A 27,541-nucleotide genomic window follows, 5' to 3' on the forward strand; every position below is an offset into this window, starting at 1 on the left:
CCGTCACTTCTTCCCACCCATCTCAGAGATTTCTCCAACAGGTTCCAATTTTCTGTATTTCAAAATCCTTGACTCACAAATTAGGAATTAAGTCCTTAAGTTCTTCTTTTTGCAATATTTAGAGCGCAGTGTCTTTTAAAACCACATTTGAAGGTGGCCTCCTTCCTCCCCCTTGTAACATTAGACTCCTTTTTGTTAACGAATTGTCTGCCAATTGTTGTGCATACCTTCTTAGGTCTTTCTTCTTTGTTTGCCAGTCAGCAGTCTTAATATTTTAGTCTCGAATTATGGAGAGATCTGTAGCTGAATTGCTCAGGCGTTTGAGGCATCTCATAGAAAGGGAAGGCTGGGGTTCTCCTTCTCTCTCCGCCACTTTACTAAGTGCAGGAGCCTTTGGGAACCCCCTTTTTGTGCTGCTTGGCTTGGTCAAAGCTCAGAACCCTTTTTGAGCCCTTTTAGGGGTATTGCGTTGCCTTCACTCTCCCTTTCAACCTTTTCTATGATTGAGTCATCCCGACAAGCTCACTGGATGAACTCATGACCTGAACATGATCGTGACCAATCCGGAAGTCTCTTTAAACCCCTCATGTAGCTTTTTTAAAAACTGAAAAGTGATGCAGAAATGAGATTAAGTGAATTGAAGACCGAAAAAATGAGGGATTGAGAGAAACTGAAATTAACACATCTTTCTATCTCTACCAGTGGATAATCAAGTTATGGTTTGGCAAACTGCACAGAATTGTCACTTAATTGTGCAATATGGTTGCTGTCATTATGATTCTTTCATTTTAGCCTTAATCGCAAAGTCACATTGCATTATGACAAAGAGCACTTAATTTTGATTCAATGTAATTCACGTCTATACCAAGAATGTCATTTCCTTAATATAACAATCTCACCAGAAGAGGCTTTTACACTGAATAATAAACATGTACCTCATTTTTGAACTATAAAATCTCATTAGAACTTCATAAGATTTCCTGCAAAACATTTTGCACAAGTGGCCATGGGTTCAGATAACAGCTCTAAGACAAATAGGAGTAATTCATGTCAGTTTTTCTTTTTCTTTTTAAAGTTAAAGTATGGCCCACAGCTCAGGTGCAGAGCACACACTTTGCATACAGAAAGTCCCAACTTCAACCCCTGACATCTTCAACTGACCCAAAAAAATAAATGGTCTGGAAACCAAGCCTTGTGAGAAATTTGGGTCTGTTTAGCCGGGAGAAAAGAAGACTAAGAGGTGATTTGATGACCATCTTCAAATATCTGAAGGAATTTCATGTCACAGATGGAGCAAGCATGTTTTTGCTGCTCCAGAGGGTAGGACTCAAAGCAATCAATTTGAATTACAAGAAAGGAGGTTCCAACTCATCATTAGGAAGAACTTTCTGATGGTAAGAGTTGTTTGACAGTGGAAAGGACTCCCTCAGAAAGTGGTGGACTCTCCTTCATTGGAGGTTGTTAAGCAGAAGTCGGATGGCCATCTGTCAGGGATTCTTTACCTGGGATTCATGCATTGCAGGGGGTTGGACTAGATGAACCTTGGGTACCTTCCAACTCTACAGTTCTATGTACCAGAAAGATCAGGTATCAGGCTCCATTGAGATCTGTGGTGGACCCTTCTCTGCCTGAGACCTTGGAGACCTGCCACAAATAAAAGAAAACATATGGTTTACCCCACACTTGTTTTTTTGCCCTGCTCTTTCCAGGAACAGGTTCAATATCAATACCCCAAGCTCTCCCCATGAAAACCTGCTTTTTAGCACTCAATTGGAGTGCATTTGAGTTTTCCATGGATTGCCGTTTGCTCCCATTCAGCTTTAAGGAACGTGTTTTCCTTGGGAAAGCTCCAGGGGGGGGGGGAGGCTGCTTGGACATGGACTTTTAAAGTGTGGCGCATGCCTGGAAAGAGCAGAGGGAAGGTAAGTGTGAATAAGCCCTCAGTACAAGACTGGTTTATATGTCAATATGTTTGGTGAAGCTGATGGTAACCATAACCACAAATAATCCAGCTCACTTTGGGTGAGCCTTTCTGTTAGCAGAGTGAGGCAGCAGCCCCAGGGAGCAGGTACTCAGTGGCAACTTGGTAAGGCTGGCAGTCTAGATATAAATTGTTCCAAAATGGAGGGGACGGTCTTGTCCAAGAGACAAGCCCACATAAATAGTGCTTAGATGGACACATGATCAAGCAACGCTCCAGCTTTCAATATCTGGGGGTGTGATTCCCCCCATGGCAGTTGGAAATCCCTTATAGAGGCAGCAAACCCTTCAGCTCAGAGGGCAGCTATGGCAGTTCTTAGCCTAGCAGATCTATACTGATTGCTCCTGTGACATGTAGAGGCTGTGCTTCTGCAAATACTGGTAGATGGGAAGTGCAGTTATTGGGATGCAAGAGTTGGGTGCTCAGCATGGAACCCCTGTACTCTTTCAAATTTCCTTGCTGAATGCTGAGAAACGGCTAATAATAATAATAATAATAATAATAATAATAATTTATTTTTACCCCGCCCCTTTGGCCAGGTTCCCCCAGCCACTCTGGGCAGCTTCCAAGAAAATATTGAAATACAGAAATCCATCAAACATTAAAAGCTTCCCGAAACAGGGCTGCCTTGAGATGCCTTCTGAAGCTCCCCCCCTCCCGTGTGTGCACATATATAAAAACATCTGAGGCACATCATTAAAAAACTTATGCCATCCCTTTTCCAAAGCTGCCTTCTCGTCTCCTGCTGTTTAGCTGGCAAATTGCCCTTTGGAAATGATGTTCTGCAATTCATGGCTGTCCATGCTCATTTACCTTGCCGAGCTGGACACTGTATCCATGCACAGTGACTGATATTTATGCGCTGGAGAGAAGTGCCTGCCTTGTGACTGCGTGTCTGAGAGTGGAATTAAGCTTGGCAGGGTGCTTAAAGATTCCCAGGTCGCTTGTCTTCTTGCTTTTCACTCTTTTGTTCCTCTGTACTCTCCAGGGACTTTTTGCATGCAAAGCTCTACCACTGAGCTACAGCTACAGTCTGCTCAGGGAGGGAGGTCCCCTGAAGACAAGGACCACCCCAAACCTGGAGCAGACACTGCCTGGCTAACATCCTTAAAGGTGAACTGCCCATGTAAGTGCACCAGAACTGCATTATAATTTGGAGCCTGGCTTTGTGAGGATACAGGAAATTTGCTTTCTTTGGTCCTGCCTTGGTTAGAGTAAAAACATAGAATAATATAAGCTTTTGGGGGATGTCAGTTCTTCTTGGGTAGCTTTTGCAGGATCAAAGGGATCCCTGCTTCTCTTTAGCAATTCAACACATTTCCATAGCAGCATAGCCCTCGATTCATCTGGAGTCTGTGTTCTGCACTGAACCATTTTTTAATTTATTACTGGCTTTGAATAGCTGAAGATCAAAAGCCCCTGTTAGTTTTTATATGATTTTACATGCTACCTTGGGTGAAAGCAAAAGCGTCATGATGCAAGTGGGGGGTGAGGCTGCTTTAAGATTCCCATTCATCCTTCATCTTGGGCTGTGGGTGTTGGACAACAATCCCTTGCCCTCTAACAGAGAAACAAGTCCCGTTCAACTTGGTGGGGTGCACACACAAAAAACCTCAGCTGCAATCAGGCAGCAAGCTACTTAGTGCACATTTGAATGTGGGGGCTCTGGGAACAAGGTGGGGTGGTCACTGCCTCTCCTCCTCTCCTCCTAACTTACCTCACAGGGTTGTTGTGGGGATTAAATGAGGACTGGGAGAACCCAAGTGGGAGAACCAGGTTTAGCACCTTGAGTCCTGTTTTAGTTAGAGGAGGATGGATTCCTTCCTGCCTCTGCTGAAACTTTTCAGATTGGTACTGGGCATTTCTACCTATCCCCTTCTCCCATTCAAGCCCAACCCTCTAGCATTGGCACCACATTGGCTCAACAGGACTTTGAAGCAGATGCTGCATATCTTATCTAAGATCTGTGTCCAAGACTAGAAGCACTGTTGATTGGACACTGCAGTTGAGGAACTGAGGCCCTGAGCAACTCCCAGTATCTTCCCAACTAATGCCATGTCCCAGGTCCAAGACTGAAAGGATTAAACAATCAAGACATCTGTTTTTGCACCACATCAAAAGTATGCTTTTCTTCCACTGTTTTTCATCCATTGTGGTGCAACACAAGTTTGGGGTCACCCTGCTGCCTTGTGGAGGTTTCAGTTCTCTTTGCCATATGTCTGTTGATTGAATGCATCCCTGCTGGGTACAAAGAAACCACATCGCTTTTCTCCATGTCAAACAGCATCTTTCTTTGGGTTTCCCATCTACTTAGAATAGCCAATGTCAGCTGCAGTTGCGCCTGCCTCCTCCTTCCATCTGCCCACTTGACTAATGTTGCTCTTCCAGGTGGTGTTGACTTGTAATATTGCTTTCACTGTGTGTGGAGAAGATGGGTCTTCTGTCACCCCCCTGAATGCTCCTCTCAAAGCTGACAAACCCACTTTGCTTTTGGTATACTCTGAGAACCTCTACCTGCAGTGTGCTTTATGTTAAATGATTTGGGATGAACCCTGCTCTAAGGTTCACTGTGCCTACCGCGTCCACCTGTCAAGTCCAATGGCTGTTTTAGCCTTAAGCATTTGAGTCCTGGCTTGGGTTCTGCATGGATTAGTTTTGGAGGAGAGGAAATCAGAGTTCTCTGAAACCTTTCAGGTATGAGATGGGTTAGCAGATGTTCAGAGCAGGTGTTCTGTTCTACATTAATCTTGTTGAAATCATTTGCCCCCTTGTAAATTTGGTTTCTCTCCAATTTAAAGAAAACTGAAGGAATACCATAGGGGCTTTGTGTATTGGTCAACCTCTGCAGTGATACAGAGACAGGATTGAAAAGTCAGGACCATTTTAAGAAACCCTACAAATTTATCTCCATATATTTTGTACATAAATAACGTAAAACATAGTAAAGTACACAACTTTTGAACACAGTGAGAAGATACAGTTTTGACTGACAGGCAGAAGACAGTGTAGAATCATAGAACTGTAGAGTTGGAATCTACACAAGGGTCATCTAGTCCAACCCCCTGCAATACAGGAATCACAGCTAAATAATTCCTGACAGCTGGCCATCCAACCTCTGTTGAAAAACTTCCAATGAAGGAAAGTCTATCATCTTCTGAGGTAGTCTGCTCCACTATCAAAGATCTCTTCCCAGCAGAAAGTCATTCCTAATGTTTGGTTGGAATCTCTTTTATTGTCATTTGAATCCATTGGTTTGGAATTTATGCTCTGGAGCAACAGAAAAGTATTGGAAAATAACATATATAATAAGAATAATATTGGAGAAAACTGGGTATTGAAACTTGCTTAACCTAAATCATATATCCCAGTTTTCAGTGGCCCTTTAAAGTACGCTTCACGCAGAGTATACGCAGTCAGAAGTCAACCTGGCTAAGAAAACACCACCAAGAGCGTAGGGTATTATCTCCCTTATATGAAACCCCTTACTAGCTGCACACTTGTAAAAGTATGCAGATGAAAATACAAACGGTTGGGTTTCTTTAACTGAAAAACAAACTGAATCTAAAGAGACTTTAAACTAAAGATACTCCCACATTCCAAACCTCCCACAAACTCCCACAAAGCTCCCATTAAACTACCCGAGAATTAACAGTAAACTAGCTTTATAACTAAGCAACTCTCATACTAAGATTCAACTGAGGAATCTCTTAAACTGAGAACAACTGAGAGAGTGATCTACTTGGAGATGAATCAAATGGAAAGATCTAACTAAGAGATACAGAAGGCTTTCTGGCAGAGCCTTATATACAAAAAGCAGAGCCCACGCCTGTGAGCAATTAACAGAAACACTGGCACCTGTTTCTCTTAAACAGACAGTATTTACATTAGACCGGCTCTAAAGTAATTTGACTATTCAAAAAATTCAACAAAAAGAAGCCTGGTCCATTTTCCATGTAAAATCCCTTCAGCTGTTTGAAGATGGTCTCATAATTCATAATTTATCCTGAGTGTCTGATACTCAAACCTCCCTGTATGTGGCAGTTCTGTTTTGGTTTACTATGGTAAATTCCATTGATAGATCCATCCGATGTAAGAATTGCATTTGCTGGATCTGACTAGCACCCTGCTTCTCTTTGTGACCAACCTGATGCCTCTAAGCAGCCCACAAAGAAGGGGGAGGGGATTTTCTCTGGCTGTTAGTCTTCAACCCCTGCAGTTCAGTGACATAAAGCCTCTGATGATCATGCCTAAGGCCCCATTCACACCAAACATTTAAAGCACAATGCTTCCTCTTTAAACTGTTATGGCTTTCCCCAAAGAATTCTGGGTGCTGTAGTTTGTTAAAGGTGCTCAGAGTTCTTAGGAGACACATTGTTCCCCTCACTGAGCTGCAATTCCCAGTGGTTTAACAGCCAACCCCTCTTCACAGGAAGGGAAATAAAGGTCTTTAACAACTCCCACCACCATTACAAACTGCAGCAGTAAAATTACAATAAGAGATAAAGAAAGAAAAACAATTAGTTAAAATACAGGTTAAAATACAATTTACATTTAAAATTTTAAATGCAGCCTCATTTTTAAAAAGACCCAAGTCAAAAACCATAAGGGAGGAAAACATACCATAGGAGTCAGATTGAGTCCAGGCCCAGGGCTGGGTGGCGCAATGCACCAGGGCGCCTGGCCACCAGGTGCTAGCGGGCATCAGCGCTGCCAGCTGTGTGCACTCGCATTGTGCACGCTGCGCATCCCTGCCCGGGCCACCGCCACCACTTGAGATCCCCCTCGATGACGGGCAACCCAGTGCCCCTCTAGCCAAGCCGCTCCTGCCATCCGCTGTGGGGAGGATGAGGAGGGGGCGCGCCGGCATTTCCTGCCCACCACCTGCCTGGAAGCTCGGCTGCAACTCTTGCTACCGCCCCTGCTGCTTGCCACCTTGCTGTGCTGTGGTGCGTGCTGCTCCTCAAGTAAGAACTGCAGCCTGGCGGGTAACTTGGCCGCGCACTTTTGCGCCCGGTCTGGAGACCAAAAGAACCCCGCGAGGCGGGAAAGAGCAGGTAGAAAAAAATCCCCGCGCAAAGTTCTCGAGGGTTGGTGGGGAGAAGTTTCTAGAGGGGTGGGGTGGGGGTTTTTTTGTTTTTTTGGGTCGGCAGGTGGTGGGCAGGAAATGCCGGCGTGCCCCCCTCCTCATCCTCCCCGCGGCGGACGGTAAAGTTGCAGCGGCAAGTGCAGAGACGGGCGGGCGCAACAGCTGCTTTCCCAGAGAAATGCTGCCCCTCTCCTCCTCTGGGCGCTTCCCAGGTGCTCGGTCCCCATCGCCGCCACCACCGCAGCGCCAGTGACAATGGAGCGGCAACAGGTCTGGTGCCTTGTGAGGTGCAGCTGCTTGAACAAAGTGTGTGTGTGCGCGCCCCCAAGGCAGTGCATGGCTTTCCGGCTGGGAAAGGGGGGGCAGGGCGCCAGCGGGATCTCTGAACCATGGTGCTGGATAGGCTTAAGATGGTCCTGTCCAGGCCAAAGGCCAGGCGGAACAGCTCTGTCTTGCAGGCCCTGTGGAAAGATGTCAAATCCCACAGGGCCCTAGTCTTTTGTGAGAGAGCGTTCCACTAAGTTGGGGCCAATACTGAATAGGCCCTGGCCCTAGTTGAGTACAATCTAACCACCTTATGGCTCGAGATTTCCAATGTGTTGTTATTTGTGGACTTTAAGGTCCTCTGCGGGGCATATAAGGAGGCGGTCCCATAGAGGTGGGAGGGTCCACATCCTTTGTGTGAGACAAGGGTTACGATCTACCTCTGATAGAGGGCTTTGTATTTTCTTTTCTTTTCTTGTTATTTCTTTTTTCATTTTTATTTAGACTACAGTCATGCCTCATGTTGTGTCCGCTTCAGGTTGTGTCTTTTCAGGTTAAGAACGCGGCAAACCCGGAAGTGTTGACTTCTGGGTTTTGCCGCAAGCGCAGAATGCTTCTGTGCGTTTCGCGCACACGCAGAAGCACTCTCTCATGCTTCACACATGTGCAGAAGCACTCTATCACGCTTCACACATGCACAGAATCGCCACTCTGGTTGCGGAATTTTCGGGTGCGAATGGCACCCCAGAACGGATCGTGTCTGCAACCAGAGGTACCACTGTAGTCTGTTTTTTATTGTAATCTATGCTGAAAAGTTTCAATAAAAATAAATTAAAAAGGAAAAACTTTGACTGTAAGAGCTGTTCGACAGTGGAGCCCTTGGAAGGTGATGGACCTTCCTTAGAGGTTTTTAAGCAGAGGTTGGATGGCCCTCTGTCAGGGATGGTTTAATTGAGATTCCTCCATTGCCTGCATTGGACTAGATGACTCTTGAGATCCCTTCCAACTCTACAGTCCTATGATTCTATGACTGCCCAAAGGTGAGAGGCCTTGAGCTTCCTGGCCAAGGGGAGGATTTGATCCCTGGTTTCCAAGTTCCTAGTCTGAGACGCAAACCGCTATACCACCCAGGCTTCACACTCTGCAGTAAACCATGTTTTATTTTTAAACTGAAGGACTAAATTTGCTTTTCTTCATTATTCATTTTAGTGCTGATGAGCGCTTTGATGCTACATTTCACACCAATGTTTTGGTGAACTCGTCAGGATACTGCCAGTACCTCCCCCCAGGTAAGAATGGTCTTTTGCCCTGTGAAAATTGTGCTTTGCAGGGAACCTGGCGTGTTTTCATAGATGAGAAGAGGAGATCAATAGGCAGACAGAAGTCCCTTGTTGCTACAGCCATAACAGCTTTTGCCACCACCTCAGTAATGTCAGGATGGAATAATATAGGCATTCTTCTTTGGCTCAGATTAAATGCAACCCAAGATAGAGAAAACTCAAAGCATCAATGGTTACCTTTTTATTGAAGGTACTGCTGTGCTGAACCCCCCCCCCCAACTTTTCTACCCAACCATTCTCCATCATTTAATGAAAAATGAAATTGCATTCAAAAATTATGCAAGGAAAGGGAAAATTTAGTTGAAATTCTCATGGGTTGGGTGGAATATTTTGTTTGTGTGTGTCATGTTTTTCTTTTTCTTTTGAGGTGGCCAAGGGGTGTTTGTGACTGTCCTTCCTTTCATTCTTCAAATCATTTCCTCTATGCAGCCTTTCTAGGTGCCCATGTGTCAGTCAAATCATGAAGTGCCTCCTTTATCAGATCAGGAAGTCTAGACAGCCAGGGAGGCTGCTGGGGAAGCGCTGGGGAGAATGTTATGATAATTGTTCTCTGAGCTGCTCCAGTGAAAGAGGAGTGGTATGATCATAGCTGCCAAGTTATCCCTTATTTTAAGGGATTTTCCCTTATGCTGAATAGGCTTCCTCGCGAGAAAAGGGAAAACTTGGCAGCTATGGGTATGATTTGTGTTTGTCATGTGAGTGTCTGTGTTCAGTGTGAATCATAGAATCATAGAGTTGACATATGCCTGTCAAGCCTCTGCTTAAAGACCTCCAAAGAAGGAGACTCCATCACAATCCTTGGGAGCAAATTCCACTGTCGAACAGCTCTTACTGTCAGGAAGTTCTTCCTAATGTTTAGGTGGAATCTTCTTTCTTGTAGTTTGAATCCCATTGCTCCGTGTCTGCTTCTCTGGAGCAGCAGAAAACAACATTTCATCCTCCTCTATATGACATCCTTTTATATATTTGAACATGGCTATGATATCACCCCTTAACCTTCTCTTCTCCAGGCTAAACATACCAGCTCCCTAAGCCGTTCCTCATAAGGCATTGTTTCCAGGCCTTTGACCATTTTGGTTGCCCTCTTCTGGACACGTTCCAGCTTGTCAGTATCCTTCTTGAACTGTGGTGCCCAGAACTGGACACAGTATTCCAGCTGAGGTCTGACCGGAGTAGAATACAGTGGTACTATTACTTTCCTTGATCTAGATCAGGGGTCCCCAAACTATGGCCCGGAGGCCGGATGCGGCTCAATCGCCTTCTAAAGCCGGCCCGTGGACGGTCCGGGAATCAGCATGTTTTTACATGAGTAGAATGTGTCCTTTTATTTAAAATGCATTTCTGGGTTATTTGTAGGACCTGCCTGGTGTTTTTACATGAGTAGAATGTGTCTTTTTATTTAATATGCATCTCTGGATTATTTGTGGGGCATAGGAATTCGTTCATATTTTTTTCCAAAATATAGTCCGGCCCCCCACAAGGTCTGAGGGACAGTGGACCGTCCCCTTGCTGAAAAAGTTTGCTGACCCCTGATCTAGATGCTATACTCCTATTGATGCAGCCCAGAATTGCATTGGCCTTTTTAGCTGCTGCGTCACACTGCTGACTCATGTCGAGTTTGTGGTCTACCAAGACTCCTAGATCCTTTTCACATGTACTGCTCTCAAGCCAGGTGTCCTCCATCCTGTATTTGTGCCTTTCATTTTTTTTGCCCAAGTGTAGTACTCTACATTTCTCCTTGTTAAAATTCATCTTGTTTGCTTTGGCCCAGGTGTCTAATCTGTTAAGGTCATTTTAAACTGTGATCCTGTCCTCTGGGGTATTAGCCACCCCTCCCAATTTTGTGTCATCTGCAAACGTGCTCAGGATGCCCTCAAGCTCATCGTCCAAGTCATTGATAAAGATGTTGAATAAGCCTGGGCCCAAGACAGAACCCTGTGTGAGAAAGGAAGTCTGTGTTTTATCTCCTTTCTACCATGTGATGTTATTGTGTTTTTTTAGTTTCGCTTCTGGTTCTCAATGGAGTAAGAAGCAAGATGCCGAGCTCTGTTCTGTTGGAGTTTTGGGAACAGAGAAACAGAGAATGGACTTTGTAAATAGCCTTTTAATTAAGTAGCTTTAGACCTACTTTTGGCTCATTCTTTCCTAGTGCATGGAGCAGGGAAATGGGTGTGCTTTTCTCTATGGAGGGAGGTCGCATATCACTGGCCTCTGGACTGCTAGGGCATCGGCAGCCAGGATGGCCACAGAGAAGTGCTTGGAGTCTGGGGCACTTTGGCGTTTGCCCCGATTGCTTTTCTAACAGAAAGATCACTCCCACTCCTGGGGTGAATTTATAAGCCAGTTCTTTCCCCAAACTTTCCCCTCTTCTTCACTATGGCACCCTCCCTCCCTATACAGTGTGGGTTTTGCTAGTCACCCATAAAAGGGACTGAGTAGGATTTCCTTTTTTATAGCTCCTCATTGGCCTTGCAATTCGTCTTTTTGCCTGCTTCATACAGTTGGGAGTAATTTATTTAGAAAGCATCTAATTTGTTTCCATCTGGTGTCTGGTTTGGGTAGGAAAGAGAAATTAAAGATCTAGTGGGCTAAAATCCTGAGGCATTTATGAGGTGAGGGCACTGTTTGGTCACCCTGCACAGCATTTGCTTTGTGGGTTATTGGGGATGCCCTGTGGGTTTTGCATGTGCACCAGGATGAATGATGAGCCAGCAGAGCAATGATGCACTTGTCAGGTTAACAGACCGAAGGCCTTGGTAGCAGGGAGGAAGAATTCCCTTGAGCCCTTGCTGCGTGGCCACATGAGGCACCTGGAAACCTGTCCAGGAGTTGGGAGGGAGATGATTCCTCCCTCCTTAGGGAACTTACCTGTTTGGACTATGTTCAATTTTGGTGAATGGGTTTTTCCCCTGTAGAACCTGTATATTGCTATGCTATGCTATATTGCTATGCTATATCTATAAATAGATATAACCTTTTCCCTCTTTAGTCATTGTGCCTTGGGTCTCCTTTATGGGTGTGATGGAAATGCTTCCTGGAAATAGACACACTTGCAAACATATACACCACCCTTGGTCACTTGCAATGAGCAGATGAATTCAACATTATCCCCAATACTGTATTCAAAAGGAGCTAGAAAGAATATTCCATTATTTAATAATGAAAATGGAAGCCTCTTTCTCAGGAGAATACATTTTTGAGAAATTGGAGGACAGATTTCAGCGCAAGTGAGAATGCTTTCCTGGTGCTGGTGACCCCCAGATTGTGGAATGCCCTCCCTGCTGAGCTGTGCCTTCATGGTACCATTTTTGGCATCATGCCAAAGAGTTTTTCTTTACCCAGGGCTTGGGGTGAGTGGATGTTTACCCTGTTGGTGTGCTTGCGTTGCTCTCTAGTTTTGCTGCTCTTGCGATGGTGTCGAGCTTTGTGGTTTCAATGAAATAGTTTGAACAGTTTGCATGTTGTTTTAAATTGTGATATTCCATGAGCCATTCAGCGATGGACAGGCAATAAACATACATAAATAAATCTTATGAGAGTTCATTTTCTAACCATATGAATTTTTCTGGCATCTCAATTCACACAAGATCATTTCAGTGTGTTGAATTCACTGAAGGTGTGAATCAGTCACAACTGCAAATAATCACGTGAAGTGATGCCTTGTTCCTGCAGCTGCAATGGATCTATGAGGTTCACATTTGGAAATACCTGAGGTTGAGCATTTATGTGCGTATGAAATAATTCAGTGGTGGGTGGGTGTAAGTGGAAATGTTGTTTTGTCAAATAAAAGTGAAATGAACAGCAATCCTCAAATGAGACAGCACAGAATGTCACTGTTTTAATAACAACAGTACTGACCTTGATACCCTTATTTTCATTCAGCTTTGGGGAAAACCACTTTCAAGCAGATCAGTTGTTTTAAATGTCAGAGGGTGGGAGCATTTTCCTGTGAGCAGCTATACAAAATGGAAAGAGAGAATTGCTGAGAAATGCCTGCTCATATTCTTTTCATCCGAAACATCCATCTAGGAATATTCAAGAGTTCTTGCTCCATAGATGTGCGCTGGTTTCCTTTTGATGTCCAGAAATGTAAATTGAAGTTTGGATCCTGGACTTACGGTGGATGGTCTTTGGATTTGCAAATGCAAGAAGCAGAAATATCTGGATACATTTCAAATGGCGAGTGGGATTTAGTCGGTAAGCTGTATGGATATTCCTAAGTGCAGTGGCCTTCAGTTCAGTCAGGGAGATCCGCTTCCAGAGATGGAACTGATGTGCCTTTGAATGAACATTGCCAGTGGCATTGGGATACTCTCCTGGGTCCTGTTTAAATGTTTAGCTGAGTCTTTTTATGTCAATCTTCAACAGGGCCGGCCCTACGGCGAGGCTGGGTGGCGCAGGCCGCCAGGGCACCGCCAGACAGCCATGCTGGGAAACGGGGCGGGGGGCACCGGAGAGATCTTCGTGCCAGGGCGCAGGATATGCTTAAGACGGCCCTGATCTTCAATTCCCTCTGGAACACAAGTAGTGCTAGATCATTGTCATCATGTTCACACACATTTCTGTTCCTTGGATTCTCAGAGCAGGAAAGTGCTCCAGGGATTAGGGAAGGATCATAATATTCCTTGAACAATACAAGGCTGGGCCAGTCCTCTTTCCTACATGTTTAATTTAAAAATAAATTAGGGTGCTAGCCCTCAATGGTCCAGTGCTTTGCTGGAAGAACATAAAAAGAGCCTGCTGGATCAGGTCAATGGCCCATCTCGCCCAGTATCATGTCAAAATGTTTTTCTTTACCCAGGTTCTTTTTTACTTAGATGCCTGTTGGAAACCCTCAAGCAGCACTTGACCACAAGAGCCCTCTCTCCTCCTGTGATTTCCAGCAACTGATATTCAGAAGCATTGCTGCCCTTTGACAGGAGGCAGAGCATAACCATCCCTGCTAGTAGCTACTGATAGGCCTCTCTTCCACGAATTGATCTAATCCTCTTTTAAAGTCATCCAAGATGGTGGCCATCACTGCCTCCTGGGGGAAGAACATTCAGCTTCATGGCATGTCCATGAGTCTGGCAGAGCAGAAACTTTATTAATTGTTTTATTACTCTCCCTTCACCATAAGTTCCCAGAGTACATCGTAGCAATTTATAATGAAATGTTCAGAACAGTTTAAAGGAAAGTAAACTAAAAGACAGTAAGCTATTTTATACTGAGTTGGTCCTTGAGTTCATCTATCTCAGTGTTTCCCAAACTGACTGGAAGCTGCTCTCCAGGGTTTCAGGTGAGGGGATTTCCCAGTCCTACCTTGAGATGCCACTGGGAATTGAACCCGTAACCTTCTTCATGCAAAGCAGATGCTCTACTGCAGAGCTACAGCTCTATTTGAATGAAAGGGTTTGGGGGTAAGACTTGCAAAAATTGGCTAAGGGATTTGGGCCTTTCTTCTCTAAAGCACCTAAAGGATAAGCAGAATCTCAGTTAATGCTCTTATACATCGCCTGCATTATCAATGTCTAATTCTCATAAGCCTGAAGATGAATTTAGCCCCTTGCATTATACAAGTCTTCGAAACAGGCTAAACAGTTTGAACATGCTGCTCTACACCACACACTTATCTGGAGTTTGCATTGCCCAGGTAGATGCAAACTGCAGTCCAGTGAGAATGATGTAATAACTGAGAAAGGGCACAGGTGTTGGGTGAAATCAGGCTCGATCTTTTTTGAATACAGAAGGTAAGCAGAGTTGGCATGGCAGCAGGGTAAGGATCATTTCCTCCTTGCCCTCAACCCCTGCCATTGCAAAGGCACCTTACCTGGTTGGGGAAGTGCCAACCTCGCTCCATGGGAATCACACAGCATTGAACCCTGTCATGGTGTAAGCCAAGCATCCAGGTTCTCACTGGGCATCCAGGGACAGAGATTCCAGTCAGGCAGAGGCTTAGGGCATCCCTCAGCCAGCACCCCCCTCAGGCCCCTTTCCAGTGCTATTCTTGCCCAATGCCATTTCTGCCAAGTTATACAGAATTCATTCAATGTGTCCACTTGGGGAAAGTCCACTTGGGGAAAGGTGACCCTCACGCCAACCAGGGGGCCATGTCAACCAGTGGCCTAGAAGACCCAGTGAAATTGTAATTCTCATGGCAAAATGGCCTTCCCTTTCCTCATGAGATCTCACAGGGGGGTCCCTATTCTGCAAGACCTTAGCATTGTATTGCAGAGGAGATGTAATTCTACCTCCCCCTTGTTTTCTTGGCTTCTGGGCACCTTGTGTGCAGCTCACACCCAGAATGAGGCTAACAGACCATGGACCTTCCCCCAAGGAAACCTGGGAACTGTAGACTGGTGTGGGTGCTGAGCACTGTCTTGTAAAAATATATCTCCCAGGGGTTTCTAACTCTGAGGAAAGAGAGTGTGAGGAAGAGGAGCCCACTGTTCATACTGATGCCCTGTTTCGTAAGCTATTGAGGCTACAAGTTGGAGTAACATCTGCACTATCCTAAGAACATATGAAGAGCCCTGCTGAATGAGGCCAGTGGCCCATCTAGTCCAGCCTCCTCTTCTCACCATGGCCAACCAGATGCCAGCCAAGTAGGGCATGGATGCAACGGCATTAATCCTGCTTGTGATTTACAATTACTGGTGTTCAGAGGCCTGCCACTGACAATAGTGGAAGCAGAACATAGTCATCCTGGCTAGTGGTCGCTGCTAGCCTTATCTTCTCCCTTACAGATGTGCTCCCTCAGCTGCTAAACCTCTGCTTGGTGGGGTGGTGGGAGGCAGAGCAGTTTTACATGTGGGGGGAAGCACATGGGATGACTCTCCTGACACACACTGTCACTCCCATCACCATCATACTGCTACTCTGACAGGCAGGGTGCCAGTATCATACAACCAAAACAGTATTTGGTAGGCTGGAGAATGATAATTTCTGATGATCATTTATTTGTATCAGTTGCTGTCCTTTGCCAAGCTCCCTGCATGAGGAGGCAGCAGCCTCTGGAAGCAGGTAGTGAAGTTGGTGGTAACAGAGGGGCGGCTGGAGGATCCATTTACAGGTAGGTAGCTGTGTTGGTCTGAGTCGAAACAAAATAAAAAAAATTCCTTCAGTAGCACCTTAAAGACCAACTAAGTTTTTATTTTGGTATGAGCTTTCGTGTGCATGCACACTCCATCAGATACCATGGAGGATCCATGTGGGCTTCAGTGAAGTTCTGCCAGGGCCACAGATGGCCTGCGAGCCATGAATTGCCCACATCATCTGGGAGATTTTTCTCAGTAATTGTTTTGGTGAAATTCACACGAGATCTTTTGTCCCACCCCCACAGGTGTTCCCGGGAAAAGAACCGAATCTTTCTATGACTGTTGCAAAGAGCCTTATCCGGATGTGACCTTTACGGTGACGATGCGACGGAGGACTCTGTATTATGGGCTCAACCTTCTCATCCCCTGCGTGCTGATCTCAGCTCTTGCCCTTCTTGTTTTCCTGCTTCCAGCTGACTCTGGGGAGAAGATTTCACTCGGTAAACATATTATTCTATTTGTTTATAAGCAAAGCTATTTTGCATGCATTTTCAGCTTAAATGTCACAGTCAGTTTCTGGCAAGGAGAAAGTAGTTACAAGTGGAAACTCTCAAGAAGTCACAGAATGCATGGCCCACTGAAGTGATACTGGATATGTACCCTGGAAATGGGATGGATCAATCTGTCAAATGCAATTTCTTTCACTTTCATCCCCCCCCCCAATCTGAAGTTCAGTTCACTACATTTCTGCACCAGTTTGCATTTTTTTAAAAGAAGGAAATGTGTCTGTAGTTCTAATGCAGATTTTAAATTCATCCATTTGTTGCATGAATTTTGGCTAGACATTTTTCAAGTATCCGCACCGCCATGAGAAGAAGAAGAAGAAGAAGAAGAAGAAGAAGAAGAAGAAGAAGAAGAAGAAGAAGAAGAAGGGGAGGAAGAAGAAGAAGAAGAAGAGTTTGGATTTGATATCCTGCTTCATCACTCATCACTACCCGAAGGAGTCTCAAAGCGGCTCACAATCTCCTTTCCCCTCCTCCCCCACAATAGACACCCTGTGAGGTGGGTGGGGCTGAGAGACTTCAGAGAAGTATGACTAGCCCAAGGTCACCCAGCAGCTGCATGTGGAGGAGCGGAGACACGAACCCGGTTCCCCAGATTACAAGACTACCGCTCTTAACCACTACACCACACTGGCTCTCTTGGGATATTGTGATATTTTTCTGCTAATGTATTGGGATGTGTGGCTGAGTAGGGACAACAGTTTTAAAGTGTTTCCCCTCCCTCTCCTAGGATGATGTTGGCTGCACCCCATTCAGGGCCGTCTTAAGCAAATCCAGCGCCGTGACACAAAGGTCCCTCCGGCGCCCCCTCCCTTTCCCCAAGCTGCTCTCTCTCACCCTAGCTCAGGGTCCCCAGCACCACCAGCCCAGGCTTCCCGCCGCCCCTCACCTGCTGTGCGGTGTCCTGCTGCCAGCCCAGGTCACACCGCCGACCCCTCTCCCCAGCTCCTGCCACCTCCCTGGCCCGGAGGCCGCGTGTCCCAGCGACCGCCATCTGCAGTGTGCCGCTTGTTCCCCGGCTGGCTGAACGGTCCACCGCTGCCTCCGCCTGTGCTCTCTCGCTGCGCTCCCAGCGACCTGAGGAGCAGGAGGCGGTTGCCACGCTGCCGCCTGTGCCCCGGGAGTGGTGGTGGTGGGGCGGCGGGCACCAGATGTGGAGGAGGCCCCTCAGGAGCCACTCCCACACCCGCCACCGGCGCTCCCGCAGGCGACAGCGGCTCGGCGGGCAGCGGCTGAGGGGATTCCCACGGGCTGAAGGAGAGGAGGAGGCGGCAGAGCCATAGGGCTCAGCCATCAGCTGTCTGGTGGGTGCAGCAGTGCCCCTGGTGGCCAGGCACCCTGGCGCATTGCACCACCCAGCCCAGGCCTAGAGATGGCCCTGACCCCATTCCATGCCTCCTTCTTCCCTAAACCCAGGCAATAGCAGCACCCCATACCTCCACCACCTGCCCCCTCTGACCCAGGAACATGGTGCTGCTCTTTGTTCTTTGCACAGCCACTCAGTCCCACCGCAGGAGAAGTCAAGATATTCCAACCGCCTTCAATTAGGGGAAGATGTGAGTGGGCTGTGTGGATGTGGGGAGGTGTGTCATTGAGCCCCCCAATTTTTTTTCAAGGAAGGGGCCTCCTCAGAATTCCCCGGTGGCTGTATGTACACAGTTTAAGAAAGGTATTGACAAGCTGGAAGGTGTGCAGAGTACGGTGACCAAAATGATCAAGGGTCTGGAAACCAAACCTTATGAGAAATGTTTAAGGGAGCTGGGTATGTTTAGCATGAAGAAGAGGAGACTGAGAGGTGATATGAGAACTATCTTGAAATATCTGAAGGGCTGCCATATGGAAGAAGCAGCAAGCTTCTTTTTCGCTGCTTCAGAGGGCAATACCTGAACCAATGGATTACAAGAAAGGAGGGTTGGGCTCAACAATAGGAATAACTTTCAGATGGGAAGAGCTTTGGTTCTTTGGTTGTAATTTCTTTGGTTGTAATTTCTGCATTGCAGGGGGTTGAAGTGCATGACCTTTGGTAAACCTTCCCACTCTACATCTCTACATCTCTATGATTCTATGATGGATTGTAGAGGCCTTGTACTTGTCCTCAAAGAACACAGGCCTCTGATATAGTCTAGAATTCTCCTTGTGGTTTCCAGACCTTTGATCATCTTGGTTGCCTTCCTCTGCACACATTCCAGCTTGTCAACATCCTTCTGAAATTGTGGTGCATGCCCAAAATTGGACACAGTATTCCAGATGTGGTCTGACCAAGTTAGAAGAGAGTGGTACTATTACTTCCCTTGATCTGGGCACTAGGCTTCTGTTGATGCAGCCTAGAATAGCATTGGCTTTTCTTTTGCTGCTGCATCGCACTGTTGACTCATGTTCAGCTTGTGGTCCACTAAGACCCCTAGATACTTTTCAAATGTACTACTGGCAAGCCAGGTGTCCCCCATCTTATATTTGTGCATCTGGTTCTTCCTGCCTAAATGCAGAACCGTACATTTCTCCCTACTGAAATTCATTTTGTTAGCTTGTGCCCAGTTTTCCAATCTATTAAGGTCATTTTGAATCCTGATTCTGTCTTCTGCAGTATTAGCTACCCCTCCCAGTTTGGTGTCATCTGCAAATTTCATGAGCATTCCCTTAATTCCTTCACCCAAGTCTTTTTTATAAACACATTGAACAACAACGGGCCCAGGACACCACCCTGCAGCACCCCACTTGTCACTTTTCCCCAGGATAATGAGGAACCATTAATGAGTACTCTTTGGGTTCAGTCAGTCAACCAGCTACAAATCCACCTAAAAGTTACCTCATTCAACCTACATTTTATTAGCTTCCTCAGGGGGGACTGTATCAAAAGCTTTACTGAAGTTAAGATACACTATGTCCACAGCATAGCTGCCAAGTTTTCCCTTTTCTCGCGAGGAAGCCTATTCAGCATAAGGGAATTTCCCTTAAAAAAAGGGAGAACTTGGCAGCTATGGTCCACAGCATTCCCCCTATCCACCAAACTTGTAACTCTATCAAAATAAAAGGAACGAGATTCATCTGACATGGCTTTTGTGTTTCCTGCTTGGCAGGGGGTTGGACTGGATGGCCCTTGTGGTCTCTTCCAACTCTATGATTCTATGACTTGTTTTTGAGAAACCGGTCCTGGGTCTTAATAATCACAGCATCCTTTTCTAAGTGCTCACAGATTGACTGTTGAATTATGTGTTCTAGGACATTTTCTGGTATCGATGTCAAGCTCACTGGTCAGTAGTTACCTGGGTTTTCTACCCCCTCCTTTTGAAGTTGGGGACAACATTTGCCCACCTCCAGTCTGCAGGGACCTCACCTGTTTTCTAGAATTCTCAAAGGCTCTGAGATTACACCTGCAAGCTCCTTCATCAGGTTGATCAAGTTCATCAGGTCCTGGAGATTTGAATTTATTTAAAGTAGCTGAGTGTTCTCTTACCACCTCTTTTTCTACCTTGGGCTGCAGCTCCCTCCTTACATCAATTATTCTGTTTTCATCAGGTTGGGCATCACTTTCCTTTTGGGTGAAGACAGAGGCAAAGGAGGTGCTGAGCAGTTCCACTTTCTCTCTGTCATCCAATAGCGTTTCTCCATCTTCTCCATACAGAGGACCTACAACTTGCTTGTTTTTCCTCTTGCTTCAAACATAGCCAAATCAACCTTTTAAATTATTTTAAACCTCTCTTGGAAATTCATTCTGAGCTTTAGCCAGCCTGACCTTCACTGTTGGCTAGTTGTGTATACTCCTCTTTTGTGATTTCCCCTTTCTTCCATTTCTTAAACATTCCCTTCTTAAACCTCAGCTTATCAGTAAGCTTCTTATGCTGCCACACTGGTTTCTTTAGATTCCTCCCACTTTTCATTCTTGTTGGAATTGTCTGCCTTTGGAATTCTCTGCCTTCAATATTTCTCCTTATAGAAACACCCATCCTTCTTCGACTCCCTTCTCTTTGACTATTTCCAACCACAGGATCTCACCCACATGTCCTTGTGTTATAAGAGAGGGTGGGGGAAAGGTTTTTTTAAAATCTTCTCTCATTGTATAATGCATAATTTTATAAACTTCTATCATTTTTTTACAAAAGTGTTTTATAAATATCATAATTTTATAAACTTCTATCTTACTTGCCTTTTTTAAAATAAAAAAGCCCCAAGCTCTGCAACCTTTCCTCGTACATATTTTCATTAGTATGTGAGCCTCTTAATAATTTCTTTTCCTCAACCCCAAGAGTGCCTTTATGTCCTGATTCCATACCCAATACTTTGCCTTTCAGGAATCACCGTTTTACTCTCCCTCACAGTGTTTATGCTCCTGGTGGCTGAAATTATGCCAGCAACATCGGATTCAGTGCCATTAATAGGTGAGTAACAGCAGTATTAATGTTCAATGAGCAATTTTATATTCAAACTTGCAACAGAACAGGGCCACAATAATATAGACCAGGAATTGTATGTGTCCAGTAGATTTACTGGTTTAGAAGTCTTGGCTTGTGGTTTGGGGGTAGGAAATTGCACAGTTGGCCAATATTTGGTGAGGAAAGAAATTACAATGCTTAAAAGTAAAAGGTTTATGCTGTGGTGCTGGTAGCCAATTACTGTAAATGGTTAATTCTACTGCCATGACTTAGAGCCTCCAACATGTAGGGGCTTCTAATCTCTTCATTCATTCTATAAAAAGAGAGTCAGTGTAGTTACAGCAGGGTTCAGATCCACATTGGGTGACCTTGGGTCACTGCCTCTCAATCTAACCCAACTCAGATTTGTTGTGAGGATAAAATGGAGGAGGGGAGAACCACAGACACCACCTTGGGCTCCTTGGAGGAGAGGTGAGGTATAAATGCAATGAATAAATAAAAGGAATTAAATACTGCACATATGCAGAAGTATTTCCTGTCTTGCACTCATCCAGTGCTTACTTTCTGGTAGGATAGAATAAAATGCCCATATCCAATGGCCAGGAATGGTGGGAATTGTAGTCCAACAGCATTTGGACTACAATGTTAGACTATCAGGTGAGTGACAGCTATTGGAAGTGACATTGCAGCCCAAATTCTCCCCATAACCTGGTCATTATCTCCTCCTCCTCCTCCTCCTCCTCCTCCTCCTCCTCCTCTTCCTCTTCCTCTTCCTCTTCTTCTTCTTCTTCTTCTCTCCATTTGCAGCACAGTATTTTGCAAGCACCATGATTATTGTTGGACTTTCAGTTGTGGTTACCGTGATCGTTTTGCAGTATCACCACCATGATCCAGATGGGGGGAAAATGCCCAAGTGGGTAAGAGCCCAGATGATGCATATTTTCCCCTCCCTGTCTATATATAACTGAAACCCTGCAGATCACAGTCTAGCTTCAGGAGCAGGCAAGTCATTTTTGTTCCCCAGATATTAGTTGGATGAGGCAACAAAGGGAAATGGTTTGACAGCACGTATGTCTGTGCAATCCTAGTTCAGCCATACGTCAGAGATGGGGGACCTGTGGCCCTTCAGCCAATGGTCATGGATGATGGGAGGTGGAGTTCTGGAGGCAACAGGTCAGGAGCATTTCTAGCGAGTGGCTCAGGTGACCTGAACCTTGGATTTTTCTGCCTGGGCCCTGGTCTCCTATCCTTCTAACTTCAAAAAACATTTCTAAAAATCTTTGCTTATGAAGTGGCTGGACGTGCTTCAAACTGCAGTCAGATCTCAGCCATTGGGGCAGATTCTACTCATTCAAAAAAAATAAATGTATGCCTTTGTGCCTTCAGACTTCACTATGTTTAAATACATACTCCTTATCAAGGTCCATTAGGATGCCCTCTGATAAAAATGATATCAGGACTTCTGCTTGAGACCCTTGTGAGCTATTACCAGTCAGGGCTGAGTGTGCTAGGCAAGATGGACCAATGATTTCACTAATCACCAGGCAGCTTCTTAACAAATGCACAAACAAACAAACAAATAGTAGAGAGGATGAAGACAGGATATTCAAAAGTGGTTTATGAGTTTCTCTGAGATCTTTTTTTGCATTAGGTGATATATATATCCACAACATCTGGTTTAAGAATAGCTCTTAAACATTCCTGCACTGAGAGAGTTTGAACTGTCAATAGAAAATGCAAAACTGAAGATTCTTAAAAATAGTGTGTTAAATTTGATTGAAAACAGTATTTTGATTTTGGAGAATTTGAGATGAAAACAGGAGGAAACTGGGCAAATTGCAAAACCTAGACATTGTTGTCTTAAAAAAAAGAGAGAGAGATCTGAACAAAAAGAAGGTTTTTGTAAAGTAGTTTATCTGGAAGACACTTTGCAGTGTGATATTCACAATTGGTGCACATGTGTGGCTCAGATGCCAATGGGGAGGTTTGATTTCACAAGACCCTGGCTCATTCACAGGGCCAGCCAGAAACATTTTGGCCCCTGAGGTCGACCTGAAAATGGTGCCCTCTCCTCACTAGGGAAGAAAGGGTGAGGGAAGAACTACATCAGGAACAGGGTGGGGAGGGGAGAGAAAGATCTAAATTGGAATCTGCTGCGCCTGTGGATCCTGCTGCCTGAGGCGGTTGCCTTATCTTGCCTCATGGGTGGGCCAGCCCTGCTCATACATTCAGCTAGGACAGTTTGGCAGTAGAAGTGGTGGAGAAGCAACAGAAGCCTTTTTGTAGCATCCACTACAACCTGGGTCATCCAAGTGTGTACCTAATTAATGCAATCCTCCCCTCACTCTTTTGAGGGGAGAATTGTGTAAGGTGGCCTTCATGTGACTGGCAAGTCATGTAACTGGCACATGTGGCCCTCCAGATGTTGCTGAACTAAATCTCCGCTCATCCCTGACCATTGGCTGTGTTGACTGAGGCTGATGGGAGCAGGAGTCAAATAACACCTGGAGGGTCACAGGTAGGGATGGAAAGGATCATAGAACTGTAGAGTTGGTAGGGACCCCAGGGCTCATCCAGCCCAATGTCCTGCAATGAAGAATCACTGCTAAAGAATCCCTGGCAGATGGCCGGCCATACAAGCTCCACCACCTTCTCCGGTAGTCCATTTCATTGTCCAACAGCACCTACTTTCTTCCTAAAGTTCTGTCGCAGGTGCCCATGTCCCTGTTTCAGCTGGAGATTCTAGGCATGGAACCTGGCGGCTCCTGCCTGCTAAGAATGTGCTCTTCCACTGTGCTGTGGGCTCCCCTTTAATTCTGCTCCTCCTCCACACTCTTGTAGTGCTAGCCCCCAACTGAATGTATGAACCAGAGTGGAGTGCAGGCACAGGGCTAATTGGTCAATGACTTTACCATTGCTAGACAAGCAAGTAACATGCAAGGGGCCAGATATCTTCCAAGATATAACAGCTACGGTGTGTTTTTATACATGTTTCCCAGACCAGAATCATCCTTCTCAACTGGTGTGCCTGGTTCCTGAGAATGAAAAGACCAGGGGAGGACAAAGTGCGACCAGCATGCCAGCATAAACAGCGTCGATGCAGTATGTCCAGCATAGATGTAAACACTGTGAGTGGCCAGCAATCCAGTAATGGGAATATGCTCTACATAGGCTTCAGAGGCCTGGAAGGTGTCCATTGCACCCCTACCACTGATTCCGGTGTGATCTGTGGGAGAATGACTTGCTCCCCGACTGATGAAGACAACCTCCTTCACAGTGGACATCCATCTGAAACTGACCCAGAACTGGCAAAGATCCTAGAGGAGGTCCGATATATTGCCAACCGGTTCCGAGACCAGGATGAGGCAGAAGCCATTTGCAATGAGTGGAAGTTTGCCGCTTCTGTCGTGGACCGCCTCTGTTTGATGGCTTTCTCGGTCTTCACAATAATTTGTACCATTGGCATTTTAATGTCGGCCCCCAATTTTGTAGAGGCTGTTTCTAAAGATTTTGCTTGAACTGCACTTGTGGACTTGCAAAAAAAGTTTTTTTATGTTGGCAATCTATTAAAATATATTAAGTAGCAATAGCATATTCAGTGCACTTGGCTTATGTAGGATGTTTGGATGCAAACTTCTTTTGGGAGGTACAGTGAAAGAAACAGACAGTGTCAGTATTAATAGCCTTGGCAACTGCTGGGGCCTTCTGTATACTGCACCATCTTCACAAATTTACAAATCTGGTGCCCAGAATAAATTATTTAAGTTAAGTCTATTTGCATCTTCTTTGCATTGTTTATTTTATTCCAGTATTTAGAATTTGGAAAAGGATTGAGCTGGTTGTAAATATAGAAAGACAGACATTGGTACTAGAAAATACATGGAGTCCTTACCAGCACCTCATAAGAGAAAACGCTGCCTGACCATCCTTTGATTTTGGGGACTCGCCATTGCTTATTGGTGGAGCAATGTTTTGTCTGCAGAAAGTCCCAGGTTTCACCCCTGGCATCTCTAGGTAAAGCTGAGAAAGCGTCTGACCTGGACCCCAGAGGTCATTATACAAATACAAAACTAAATGGACCAATAATCTGGCGTGTCGATTTTTAAAAGCTTTTTACCCTGGTCCTTGGGGGTGGGGAGGGGAGATTTCCCACAGTGGCTTATAAAGATCATTAATAAGACAGTCCCTCACCTCCTGGCACAAATGGAGAAGGAACTGGGAGGGAGAAAGAGAAAAGTAAATCCAGACATTAGTTCTTATCGTAGTTACATAGTTCCTAGAATGACCACTTGGAATACATACTATTCAAGGAGTGAAGGAGTAAAATGTTGCCGGTCTCTCAGGTAAGGCAATAGAATGGTTCTCTCTCCCTCCCTCCTCCTCCTCCTCCTCCTCCTCCTCCTCCTCCTCCTCCTCCTCCTCCTCCTCCTCCTCCTCCTCCTCCTCCTCCTCCTCCTGTCTTATATAAAGCATGCTGCCAGATGACAGACAGCTGATGGCAAGGAATAGCCTGATGCTGCTGGCTTTGCAGGAAAAGCAGTTGAATGGCCCTTTGGCACAGCATGAGAGTATGGCTGTTGCTGGATGACATTCCAGCAGAGGGGAATATGACGAAGCTGGTTTCCTGTGTCTTTGCACAATGCAGCTTCCTGTGTTCCTATATGCCTTCACATTTTCCCACCCTGCATGTTAGACACTGTCTGAGGCCGTTGGGATGGCAAATTGAGCACCAGGTTCTCATTTCCATGCATGGAAAGCCAGCATACCTGGAGTACATACAGAATATAGGCAACTCTGATCATTTGTGTTCCTGCCAAATGGTTACAATAGAATCATAGAGTTGGAAGAGACCACAAGGACCATCCAGTCCAACCCCCTGCCAAGCAGGAAACACCATCAAAGCATTCTTGACATATGTCTGTCAAGCCTCTGCTTAAAGACCTCCAAAGAAGGACACTCCACCACACTCCTTGGCAGCAAATCCCACTGTCGAACAGCTCTTACTGTCAGGAAGTTCTTCCTAATGTTTAGGTGGAATCTTCTTTCTTGTTGTAGTTTGAATCCTCTGTGTCCGCTTCTCCGGAGCAGCAGAAAACAACCTTTCTCCCTCCTCCATATGACATCCTTTTATATATTTGAACATGGCTATGATATCACCCCTTAACCTTCTCTTCTCCAGGCTAAACATACCCAGCTCCCTAAGCCGTTCCTCATAAGGCATCGTTTCCAGGCCTTTGACCAATTTTGTTGCCCTCCTCTGGACACGTTCCAGCTTGTCAGTATCCTTCTTGAACTCTGGTGCCCAGAACTGGACACAGTACTCCAGGTGAGGTCTGACCAGAGCAGAATACAGTGGTACTATTACTTCCCTTGATCTAGATGCTATACTCCTATTGATGCAGCCCAGAATTGCACTGGCTTTTTAAGCTGCTGCATCACACTGTTGACTCATGTCAAGTTTGTGGTCTACCAAGACTCCTAGATCCTTTTCACATGTACTGCTCTCAAGCCAGATGTCCCCCATCCTGTATTTGTGCCTTTCATTTTTTATTTTTTTTTGCCCAAGTGTAGTACTTTACATTTCTCCTTCTTAAAATTCATCTTGTTTGCTTTGGCCCAGTTGTCTAATCTGTTAAGGTCATTCTGAAGTGTGATCCTGTCCTCTGGGGTATTAGCCACCCCTCCCAATTTGGTGTCATCTTCAAACTTGCTCAGGATGCCCTCAAGCCCACCATCCAAGTCATTGATAAAGATGTTGAATAAGACTGGGCCCAAGACAGAACCCTGTGGCACCCCACTAGTCACTTCTCTCCAGGATGAAGAGGAGCCATTGATGAGCACCCTTTGGGTTCGGTCAGTAAGCCAGTTACAAATCCACTGAATGGTAGCATTGTCTAGCCAGCATTTTACCAGCTTCTTTACAAGAATATCATGGGGCACCTTGTCAAAGGCCTTGCTGAAATCAAGAAAGGCTATATCCACAGCGTTCCCTTCATCTACCAGGCTTGTAATTCTGTCAAAAAATGAGATCAGATTAGTCTGACATGACCTATTTTTCAGAAACCCATGCTGACTTTTAGTGACCACAGCGTTCCTTTCTAGGTGCTCACAGACCGTTTGCTTAATGATCTGCTCTAGAATCTTTCCTGGTATTGATGTCAGGCTGACTGGGCAGTAATGGTTTGGGTCCTCTCTTTTCCCCTTTTTGAAAATAGGGACAACATTTGCCCTCCTCCAGTCTGCTGGGACTTTGCCTGTTCTCCAGGAATTTTCAAAGATTACTGCCAGTGGTTCTGAAATCACCTCTGCCAGTTCTTTTAATACTCTTGGATGTAGTTCATCTGGCCCTGGAGACTTGAATACATCTAAACTAGCCAAGTATTCTTGTACTACCTCCTTACTTGTTCAGGGCTGTGTTTCCCCTGCTGAATCATCTGCTCCATATTCTTCAGGTTGGGCATTGCTTTCTTCTTTGGAGAAGACTGAGGCAAAGAAGGTATTGAGGAGTTCTGCCCTTTCTCTGTCCCCTGTTCACATTTCACCATCTTCTCCTCTAAGTGACCCCACTGTTTCCTTGTTCTTCCTTTTGCTACGGACATACCCATAAAAGCCCTTTTTGTTGCTTTTAACCTCTCTAGCAAGCCTGAGTTCATTCTGTGCTTTAGCTTTTCTGACTTTGTCTCTACACGTACCAGATTTGGTCTTGATGACTGTGGAGGCTGGTCCACTGGGGGGCAGGAGGCACTGCCCCACCAACCTCAGCCTGCCCTCAGCCAGCCCCACCTGCCTTCCTACTTACAAGTAGTCTAGGGCTTGCCTTGTCTGCCAGCTGCATCCTCCTTGATCTCAGTATTGCACCTTTCACATCTCAGCCGTAGGGAGGAAGACTGGGACAAAGCTATTAATTGGTTCTACCTTTCA

The 27,541-nt window shown here is 45.5% G+C and overlaps 1 protein-coding gene across 1 annotated transcript in view; it reads left to right on the forward strand.

Moving 5' to 3' along the window:
* The window catches only part of LOC118079120 (neuronal acetylcholine receptor subunit alpha-7), a 36,387-nt gene extending 11,989 nt beyond the window's left edge, over positions 1-24,398 (forward strand). The window contains exons 3-8 of the mRNA XM_035103153.2: positions 8,541-8,620; positions 12,701-12,868; positions 15,993-16,187; positions 20,540-20,626; positions 21,428-21,537; positions 23,620-24,398. Coding sequence (XP_034959044.2) covers positions 8,541-8,620; positions 12,701-12,868; positions 15,993-16,187; positions 20,540-20,626; positions 21,428-21,537; positions 23,620-24,138 — 1,159 coding nt within the window. The 3' untranslated portion in view covers positions 24,139-24,398. The remainder of the gene's footprint in view (positions 1-8,540; positions 8,621-12,700; positions 12,869-15,992; positions 16,188-20,539; positions 20,627-21,427; positions 21,538-23,619) is intronic.
* The last annotated feature ends 3,143 nt before the right edge of the window (positions 24,399-27,541 follow it).

Source organism: Zootoca vivipara, chromosome 13, assembly GCF_965207765.1.
Source record: "Zootoca vivipara chromosome 13, rZooViv2.hap1.1, whole genome shotgun sequence".
Lineage (NCBI taxonomy): Eukaryota > Metazoa > Chordata > Lepidosauria > Squamata > Lacertidae > Zootoca > Zootoca vivipara.